The 10,974-nt window shown below is 46.4% G+C and overlaps 1 protein-coding gene across 1 annotated transcript in view; it reads right to left on the reverse strand.

Annotated features, from left to right (window-relative positions):
• SART1 (spliceosome associated factor 1, recruiter of U4/U6.U5 tri-snRNP) overlaps nt 1-6,033 on the reverse strand; it is a 414,579-nt gene extending 408,546 nt beyond the window's left edge. The window contains exon 1 of the mRNA XM_078660694.1: nt 5,694-6,033. Within this exon, the coding sequence (XP_078516820.1) occupies nt 5,694-5,949 (256 nt within the window). The 5' untranslated portion in view covers nt 5,950-6,033. The remainder of the gene's footprint in view (nt 1-5,693) is intronic.
• Nucleotides 6,034-10,974: the final 4,941 nt, after the last annotated feature.

A 10,974-nucleotide genomic window follows, 5' to 3' on the forward strand; every position in this document is an offset into this window, starting at 1 on the left:
ATAGGTGATTTTTGTCCATCTACATGTTTTTCATAGACCAATTAATGTATATTAGTTTATTGTACACATGGATCAATAATTATAGAGAAATTAACAAATATATTTAAAAAAATGTACTGTTGATGCCCTTGTATATACATATATTTATAATACAAAAAATATACATTGCCTTTAAGCAATTGAAATAAAAAAAGTTATTTGTGGAAACAATGCATACTTATGGTCATGTGTATAGATTATGATTAGTGCACTTGACTTCTGTTTTTTTTTTATTTCAAACGATTTTATTAGAAAAACATTTTTTACAAAATCAGTACAGAGAGAATGAAGGCAATACTGGTCATGTTATAACGCCGTTGGGGTTACAGTTGGCGTACAGTATATATGGTTAGACATTTACACGTTGGGTAGGCATTTACGATCTATGGCGTTTGCAGCCTTGATGAGCCTATGCATTGCCCTCGAGAGAGGGAAGCGAAAGTGGGAAAGGAAAGAAAGAAAAAAGAGAGGACAATAAGGGCAGCGAGTTAGTTAGCAGGCTTAGTTCCAGGGTTTACGGTGGGCGACGGCTGGGGGTGGGGTACCGAGACGTGTGGGCTGCCTAAGGAGGTTTGTGCGAGCCCAGGTATTTGTCCAAGGAGTGCCACATCTCGCCCTTTGCGCTGCATTTTGGTGACTGATTTTGTGTTATGTTGTCCACCCCTCTTTGGAAAGTGATCCAGTTGAACCAACTTTTGAAGGACGCTTTCCCTGTGTCTTTCCAGTTAGTTAGGATAGTCTTAACAGCCGCTGTGAGCAGGAGGTCGATCAGTTGGCTATCGATTTTTGGAGTCATGAAGGCGGTGACTATACCTAGGAAGTCTGGTTGTGGCGAGTATCCGGTTACGTTATGTATGAACTCCCGTACACTACCCCAGAACGTCTTGACTTTAGGGCAATACAATATAAGGTGCGCTAAGTCTCCCTTTTCCTTATGGCAGTTTCAACACAGATCGCTATTCTGGAGCCCGACGGCCGCCAGGGGGACTGGCGTCCAGTAGGATCTGTGAAAGAGCCAGTATTTAGTTTGTGCTAGGATTGGGGTGACTGTTTTTGGCTGCTGATTTCCAGAGGTGCATCTTTTCCTTCTCACTGAATTGTCTACCTTGGTGGGCTTCCCAATTCTCTATAATTTTGGCGTTTAGTCTTGTTGTCTTTGGGCTCAGGAGTTTGTATAGGTGCGATGTCTGGTGGCCGATTTTGTTTAAGTTCGCCATGTATTGGAGGATTGATGGGGGATCTTTGTTTAGGTTTGCTCTTGTGATGGCCGCCCTTATTCTTAGGAAGCTCGCCCTTATTCTTAGGAAGCTGTAGAATTCTATATCAGGTAGGTTGTGTGTTTGTCTTAGGCAGTCAAACGTAAGCGGGGTATTGAGCCTCTCTAGCTGGTTGGGGGTGGAGATGCCCCGTTCAACCCACGTGTTAATACTAAGTGTCTTATCTTTGTATTTTATTTTAGTGTTGTCCCAAATAGATTCCCATCTTGTGTTCCTAATGCTCTTCTCCATTCTTTTGTCGACTTTGAGGAGAGCGTTCTTTGTGTTTTTGAGTATGGTGTTGTTGGCCTCAGGGTGTTTATTGGCTGTGCGTAGGGCTAGGGGGTCGAGACCTTTTAGAATTTCTCTTTCTATCGCCAGCCATACCGGCGTGTATTCCTGCTCTGGTGAGAGCCAGTATATCCCTTGGTTGGCTAGACATGCTGTCTGGAATGTTTTGAAGTTGGTGAGGTTGAGTCCCCCTAAGGTTTTGCTTAGCTTTAGTTTCTGTAGGCTTATCCGGGGTTTCTTGTCTCTCCATAGGAATTTATTTGTCATGATATCCAACTTTTTATGGAAGTCCTCCGTAGTTATGAGTGGGAGCATACTAAGCAGATAGTTAACCATGGGGGTTAGCATCATTTTTATTGTTTCTACCCTGCCCCACCAGCTGACAAACTTTGGTGACCATGAGTCTAGTTTCTCTTTTAGTTTGTTTAGTATTATTTTCTCGTTGTAGTCGAGTGTTGATTTGAGATCCCTGCCGATGTAGATGCCAAGATATTTCAGGAAGCTTTTCTGCCAGGTCAGCCCTGAGTCCCCTAGTACCGCCCTCGTTGTATGCACATTCAGTGATTTGCATTCAGATTTGTCCCTGTTGAGTTTATAGCCGATACCTGTTCGTATTCATCAATGGTGGTCATTAGGGCTGCTATCGAGGGTACCGGGTCCTCTGTACTGATGAGTATATCATCTGCGTATGCCGCTAGCTTAACCGTGTTACCCATGAATGGGATTCCTTTTATCTCAGTGTTATTCCTAATCATGGTCAGCAGTGGTTCCAGTGAAAGTAGGAAGAGTGCTGGGGAAAGTGGGCAGCCTTCTCTGGTTCCTCTTCCCAGGTTAAGGGGGTCAGAGGTGCCCCCGTTAACTACCACGCGGGCTTTCGGTTCATTATAGAGCGCCATCACCATTCTTCTATAGTTTTCCCCTAGCCCGAACTTTTGCATGCACTGGTCAAGAAAGGGCCACGACACTATCAAACGCCTTTTCGGCGTCGAGTGCGATCATGACTGCTGGTTTTGTATTGTTAGAGGTATGGTTTATTAGGTGACATAGGAGTCTTGTGTTGTCCTGGGACAACCTGTTTTTGAGAAAGCCCACCTGTGAGTTATGGATTAGGTTTGGAAGCTGCACGTTCAGTCTCGCTTCTAGGACCTTTGCATAGATCTTGCAGTCTACGTTAATCAGGGAGATGGGTCAGTAGTTTTGCGGGTGTTGTGGGTCTTTGCCCTCTTTTGGGAGGACTATTATGTTGGCTTCCGCCATCGAGTTTGTCATTTTCCCCTGTTTGATACAATGTGTCAAGGCCTCTCTCATTGTGGGCTTGATAAAGCGGAGGAAGTGCTTATAGAATCCTGCCGTGTATCCGTCCGGCCCAGGTGCTTTGTTGTCCCTAAGGGCTGCCACTGCTTTCTCTATTTCTGCCTCAGTTATATCTTGCTCTAGTGATGTTCTTTGTACTTCCGTCAGTTTGGGTAGGTTTAGTTTATCTAGGACGCTAGCACCCCCATCAGTTTTAAGGTCTTTGTCCTCCCTGTAGAGGCATTCATAAAAGTTTTTAAAGACTCTGAGGATTCCCTTGTTTGATGTTTGGGAGGTCTTATTTGTGTCTGTTATTGCCGCAATAGTGTGTTGCCTCGGTTTGCTCTTTAGATATGAGGCTAGCGCTTTCCCTGCTCTGTTCGCTGCGCAAAGGTTTATTGCCTTATACTTTTTTATCCACATGCCTGCCCTTTTGTTTACAATTTTGTTGAGTTTGTATTTCTTTCTGGTTAGCTCTGTGAGGGTGTTCTTGTCTGCTGTGGCGCATTTCCAGTTCCTTAATGTTCACCTCGAGCTCTAATACTTTTTTATTTCTGTCTTTGTTCATTCTAGATTTGATGCTAAGCATTTTACCACTGACTGTGGCCTTCATGGCATCCCAGTGTGTACCTTTATCTGTGTCAGGGTTATCGTTGAACTCTAAGTACTCTTTTATGGCCTCCTCTATCTCTGCTACATTAGCCAGATTTTTAAGGATGTCGCTGTTGAATCTCCACATGCGACTTGTGTGTTCGTTGTGTCGTCCATTAAGCGTTAGGCTGATGTGTGAGTGGTCTGATATTGTTCTTGGGGAAATCTCTGTGTGTTCTATAAGGTGTGTGTGTGAGGCTGAGATAAGGATGTAGTTGATCCTGCTGTATGAGTTGTGTGGGTGAGAGTAGAAGGTGTAATCCCTAGCATCTGGGTGTTGGAGTCTCCAGGGGTCCCTAAATTGGAGCTTGGCGCAGAGATTCTTGAGGGTGTTCTGCCCCTGAGAGCGGTGGCTGACTCTTTGCGGGTGTCTGTCTATGGCGTGGTCTAATACTTGGTTAAGCTCTCCAGCTATAATCAATATGTCCTCTTGGGGAGACTTATGTTTTTTATGTGAAATAGTAGCCTGAAATGTTGTACTCCAATTGAATCCAATACCTGTACCTTACCAGTCTTCACCCCTTGTGTAATTCTCCCTACTAGCTAGCAGGTTTACTGTGCTAAGTAGGAGTCCCCTTCTTCTCAATCCATCTTCCACTGACCAAGACTGAATAGGTGCAAAATAATAAACTCAAACCCATTCTCTTCCACTTTAAAAAAAGGTCCCCCTTCCAAAAAAAGCATTCACATAAAATCTCCTCTCTAAATAAGGTCAAACATGACGGCCACTCGCCGCTTTGTAACCTAAACTGCCTAAAGATATTGTGAATATGCTACACTACTGCCACTGAAGGATAACAACCATTTGAATCAATGGCGGACAACGCCCACCCTTTCATTATGTGCTCAGAAACAACTAGCTGACGTTTTGTGAAATACAAAATTAAAACTTGGCGATTTTGTTAGCATTTCCGCAGTATGCATGCACTAATGCTAGCGGGTTCACTATAAAGATGCCCATGGTTAAAGGAACATAATGAAGGCTCGTTACTAATTATGTGATTTTTCTAAACCACAACGGTTCAGGGCCAGGGTTGTCAATAACAAATGAGATCTTTAGAAGGCCAAATACCACAAGTACAAATTACATACTGAAAAGACCTGTAAGTACAAGGCTGTACAAGGGCTACAACGCCTTCACATGTTCAGATTCAATTAACTGGCATTATACACCGACTCAGACTTCAAAAATATCTTGCTGAATGTAGTAATATAGCCTCAGCAGCTGACCTCCACCACGCTGAAGGTGAGATGCAACGTATCACAGGTTTATTTACTTATAATGTACCTCTAGTGAACCATAGGGTTATATCACGCTTTTCAATAATCAGCTAGTATACATGGGACAGCAAAGGAATACATGTGCAAAAATAATAAATCAACAACAACGCAGGCTAGAAAAACGAATGACACTATTAAGAGGCATGAGGATGAATACAGTTGTGGGTAGGGGCAGGATGACATAGGCGTTTTAAGGTGTACAGAATATGATTTGCATTAGGCACCTGTTAAACCCGACACAGTCCCTTCTTTCTACCGCCTGGATACCCTCTTGGGTGAGATGTGCGCTCTACAAACACTCATTACATAAAGAGTTGGATATCGTCCGTACTCACGCAGGGAATGTGCCAACCTTTCGCAGACTATACAATTTCAGAGGCTTTGTATACGGTTGCCGTACACCTCAACACACTCGTAAGTCAGTAACATATTGTACAGACCCTCAAAGATTCACTTCAGTGTTCGTCAAGCGCACCTGCTATACAATCACGAAAACAGACGCAGGTCTCATTCACTTGAAAGCTCAGAGGCAGACTGGACGCGATACACACTTCATTACAGGCTTATTATCATCTCACATGCTACAAGTTCAATGAGAAAGTGTACGTGGCATTTAAACTCTCAATGACTTATTAGCAACTAGCTGAACGTCGCTTCGAATACACATACCCGGTACCGCTCAACACCAACTATAAATCAACTTATAAAGGATTCAGTGCCAGCTATTCATACACACATGGAATTTCGGTCGTTTCGTATCGCTCTAGTGCTGCTCCTGCAACCTTCTCCCAGGGGGAACATCAGCCAAAACGACCTCGCTAAATATGTGTAAGGAAGATACATTCCACACTCATTAAGACTGAGACACCTAATCATTCTCACCCTGCTGTTGCTGCTCGTATCCCGGGTCAGGCTTTTCCCTCTTTAACCTCCGACTGGCGCTCACGGGGGTAGTGACAGCGGACACTGGCGGGCCCCCCTCAACGGCAGTAGAAGCCCCTCGGCTAGTCTTTCGGTCGCGACCACCTCGCTCCCGGGAACGCTTACGGGCCCCGCGCTCCTTGTCCCGGTGTTTATGTTTCTTGTGTTCGCGGTGTCGTTCTTCGCCATCCTTGCGGTGCTTCTTGGAGGAGCCCATGATAGCGTTGAAGTGGACTCCTCTCGTGCCGGGTGTTGATGCACCTACGTTGTGTTGACCTTTCAACTTTGTGGAAACGGAAGGAGGACAATCTACAGCAGGCGTAGTTCAAACAAATAATGTGCACAGTTTGCGTCCATCTTAGGATCAGGCCCCGCATTTTTCAGGTATTTCAGAGAAAATGAATAGGTTTATTTGCTGTTCAGGCGCATCATGGTACCTTTCAAAATCTCAACTTTAATGTGTTATCACTTCAGCTTTTTTAATTAAAGCTCTAACGACACATTTAAGAAAAAAGCATAGGTGTCATTATGTGGGTGGAGCTTGATTTGGACGTTTTTTCAAAAGAAGAGCTTGTTGGCTGTCGGTTGGTTCTTAGCATTTACCTTAGGGTGATATTTTGGTTCTTTTGCTTTACTATTTACATTGGATTGTGGTTTATTCTACCCCGAACTTTGTCACTGTTGTGGATTGATCGTGTCGAACTATTTCTGTCAAATTGATGGCCATGTGGATGAGCAGTGAGTACTACGCTGGGTAAGTAGTGTTCGCATAGTCGTCCCAGCGTGCGCCAAGAAGTTCATTCCAGGGATGGCTCCTTTTCCTTCACAGAGTTGTGACGGTTGTATATATTTGGGAGGGCGAGAAAAGGAGTTTGTTGTATTCTAGGATTACTACCCTGAAATGGGACTCTGAACTCTCACCCACACGAAAGACCTTAAGTGGGATGTTCACAGACCAATGAGTGGGAAAGTTCAGGTGCTGGAAACCAGGGTTCGAGCCTCGGGGTCGCGTCCACATCCTGTGATTCTGGGCAAATCACTTAATCTCCCTGTGCTTGAAAGTGCAGTGTAAATAAGGTGCTCATGTAGAGTGGTCCAATACCTTCGGGTCGAGTTCGCGCTATAAAAAATATGCACAAAAAAATGGGAGCTTGGCAGTAATTAAGGGGCGTGGATTAAACACGTAAACTACATTGAATGTGTTCCGTACCTAGCTACTGCGTATGTAACTGACTCGTACTAATGCATTGGAGTTGTTTTGTTGTAAAGTTATATTATTACAAGCATACGATCTGATAATACGTTTACATATGTACAAAGAACGATGTAATACCTAAGTGCCGATAATGAGGTCGTCGATCTGTTTACATATACTGATATGATGCCAGTTGGGTGTTCTTGTTTATGTTGTGTAAACTGAAAAATAAAATTATTTAAAAAAAAAGAACGATACGATGTAATACAACGGACAATTCAGTAATTGAATGTATGCTAATAAAATCTGTTATGAAAGAAAAAACTACATTGAATGTAGGATATTGAGGAATAGATTAGCAAATGTGGTGGCTCAAAAACGGGATTATAGCGGCATAAAAATGTAGCTGCACTTAAGCAGCAGTTTATTTTGCTCCATTTCTGTTCTGTGCCATAGCTACCAGGGTTTTTTAGCTCAGTTTAATTAGTTACTTTAGTGGTTCAAGGTAGATACTTACCTCCCCCCCCCCCCCACGCACCAAATAATACACTTGTGTTTGGGGTGAAGGGAGCAGTTCTGCTTTAAGTGGGCTCGCCATACACTTTTGTCCATGCCCTAATGGAGCGCTGTGGATCCGTTAGGGACCAAAAAAGGCTTGAAATATGTTGATCTAATCATATTTTTTCGCAGTCAATACTACTAGTGCACATTACGCCCCACCAGTAGCTTTAAGCTTTTTGGGGGGGGTTCTTTAATCCTGTCAGGAGAGACTCCACATTAAAATAGCTTTTTTGTCTTCCTAGACCTGTTTATTCTTTATTCTCCTACTTTTGACCACCCTACACACCCACTACACACTCGCGCGCACACACCTTTTTTATCATAGAGCAAAATAAAAAAAAATCTCTGCCAAACTGACCCTTCATGGGGTCTGTAGGGCATTGCAGCACCGGCCGGATGAGGAGCAGTGCCCCATGATGTAGCATGACCTCAATAGGGGTATGTGAGGGTAACAAGAAATAACTTGTAAGATTCACACTCATGCTCATTGAGCTATTATTTTGCAATATTGTCCCTCTTACTTTGGCCTCTCTTTTGTTTGTGAACAGTACCTTCGTGGTTGACAGTGCAATTGTTTTATTGTACCTTGTCTCCTTTTTTAGGTCTCGCCTAGCAGTGCGCATGCGCTGATTAGGAGAAAGACCTTTAGCCATCGATACGCTTGCAGGAACGAGCTTGACACCATATGTTTGTAATTAACTTGCAAACATATGGTGCCTCTGCTCACTCCCGCAAGGGAACCAGACGTAGACCCCCTCCTGTCTTCCCTCCCCCTGCTGCCTCCTTCTTTAGCACGAGTCCCGCGCGCGTAATTGGTATTGTTAGGGAGATTTAGTGATTTGCCTCGAATCAGAGACTCAAACGTCCGCTCCTACGTTAGCAGCTCTGGCCCCTATGCCTCATCCTGTGGCAGAGACAATTAAAACAGTACATTCTGTTTAACATATAGTCATAAATGGGCACATGTGCGCTGAAGGAGCAAGCCGTCTTTGCTCGCCTGTTCGGGGCACGGCCCGCTGTCTCCTCACTGTCGCTTGTAAATGTTGTAATTGTGGCGAGCAGATGAGGGCGGAATGGCGGCAGATGGCCGGCATGCTTCCTGGCTGGATCCTGTTTGTGGTAGGGATATTAATAAAACACAGCACACACCCGCCAGTTACTTATCCACCATTTTCCGTTGGCCAGGTGCGCGGAGGGGGGAGGGTACTGCGCCTCCCTCCCAGGGACCACTCACTGTTACCATGAAAATGGTGAAAGCTGCCCCCCCCTGGGAGTTTGCACGCACCTCAGGATACCGCCCGTATATGTCCCATCTAGCAGTGGGGCTTGCGCCCTGCCTCCTACCCTCAACGCCTCATTAACTGCATCATTTAACCGTATTGCTATTGATTGCCCCCTTTCATTCGAGGGCATAGTTCCTACAAGAGGGAGTCAGCGGTGACGCTGCTGCGTTGATAGGACGGGTGGTGATGTTCACCGTCATTAGTCCCTAATCCGATCTTTAATCTATCCAGGATCTGTGGGTATTTAATCGGTGTTACTGTCATTTCAACACCATTAAAGCCCGAGTGGACTCTCATATAGGTCGAAGAGTTAAGACACAATTAGTAGTTTAGTATAGGTATGCCTGGGCACGCAGAGAATAGGCCCCTACTGCTTGCAAACATTCAAAACATGAAGTCTGTATAATGCTTTGGAAGAGCTCCTTTCCTCCTGGGTAAGCATTCAAATGAGGTCTCTTTTCTACAGGTTGCGCGCTTTGCACGCGGTGCCCGGGGCAGCGTGGCGCCCTATGCACATAAGCAGCGCCCGGGGTGCTTAGCTCCTATTGTAGCACTTCTGGCTTAATGTGGTTAGTCACCACAGCCGCCAATCAACGCTGCCCTGGAAGCGGCTTTTTATGCTTTGTCTTTAATACAGTGGAATAGCAATAGCTCCCATGTGTGGCGAATGCCCCCCAACACGGGCAGGCGAGGGGACAGGGCATGCGGTGATGGTTTCTTTGTCAGTACTGTTATTTACGAGGACATGTGGCTCGCTTGCAAAACACGACGTCAAGAACTTGGATGTAGAAGCTTCAAGTGACACTTTGATTTGAAGCGCATTTCTTAAGGTCTACTGCATTGAATTCAATCAATCAATCATATCATTTGTAAAGCGCACTACTCACCCGTGAGGGTCTCAAGGCGCTGGGGTGGGGAATGCTGCTACTGCTCGAAAAGCCAGGTCTTGAGGAGTTTTCTGAAGGTCAGCAGGTCTTGGGTCTGCCGTAGGTGGATGGGGAGGGTGTTCCAGGTCTTGGCGGCGAGGTGGGAGAACGATCTGCCGCCTGATGTCACTGTTCAGAAGCGGGGACTGTAGCGAGGTCGGCGGAGCGGAGCTGGAGGCTGGGGGTGTAGAAGCTGAGTCGTCTGTTGAAGTACGTTGGTCCGGTGTTGTGGAGTGCCTTGTGTGCGTGGGTGAGGAGCTTGAAGGTTATACTCTTGTTGACGGGGAGCCAGTGCAGGTCTCTCAGGTGGGGTGTGATGTGGCTGCCGCGAGGGATGTCGAGGATCAGGCGTGCAGAGGCGTTCTGGATGCGTTGAAGCCGTCTCAGGAGTTTGGCCGAGGCTCCTGCGTAAAGGGCGTTTCCATAGTCCAACCTGCTGCTGACAAGGGCCTGGGTAACTGTTCTTCTCGTTTCAGTGGTGATCCACTTGTAGATCCTACGGAGCATGTGGAGGGTGTTGAAACAGGAGGAGGAGACGGCGTTGACCTGTTTAGTCATGGAGAGGGTGGAGTCGAGGATGACCCCTAGGTTGCGTGCGTGGTTGGTGGGTGTTGGAGCTGTTCCCAGTGCGGTCGGCCACCAGTAGTCGTCCCAGGCCGAAGGGTTGGATCCGAGGATGAGGATCTCCGTCTTGTCAGAGTTCAGCTTCAGTCGTGAAGGTTGGTTTTGGCGGTGTGGGGGTCCTTGGTGAGGGAGAGTATCAGCTGGATGTCATCGGCGTAGGTGAGGATGTTGAGGTCGTGGCGACGTGGGCGAGCGGTGCCATGTAGATGTTAAACAGGGTTAGGCTGAGGGATGAGCCCTGGGGTACGCCGCAGATGATCTTGGTGGCTTCGTAGCGGAAGGGGGGAAGGCGGACGCTCTGTGTTCTGCCAGAGAGGAAGGAGGTGGTCCAGTCCAGGGCCTTCTCTTGGATCCCAGCGTTGTGGAGGCGTGTTCGTAGTGTGTGGTGATAGACCGTGTCGAAGGCGGCTGACAGGTCCAGGAGGATGAGGGCCGCCGTTTCTCCATTGTCCAGCAGGGACTTGATGTCATCGGTGGCAGCGATGAGGGCAGTCTCGGTGCTGTGGTTGCTGCGGAACCCGGACTGGAAAGGGTCCAGGATGTTGTTCTTCTCGAGGTAGCGGGTCAGTTGTTTGTCGACGGTCTTCTCGATGACCTTTGCCCGGAACGGGAGCAGGGAGATGGGCCGGAAGTTCTTGAGGTCCTTTGGGTCC

Source organism: Lissotriton helveticus, chromosome 9 (genome assembly GCF_964261635.1).
Source record: "Lissotriton helveticus chromosome 9, aLisHel1.1, whole genome shotgun sequence".
NCBI lineage: Eukaryota > Metazoa > Chordata > Amphibia > Caudata > Salamandridae > Lissotriton > Lissotriton helveticus.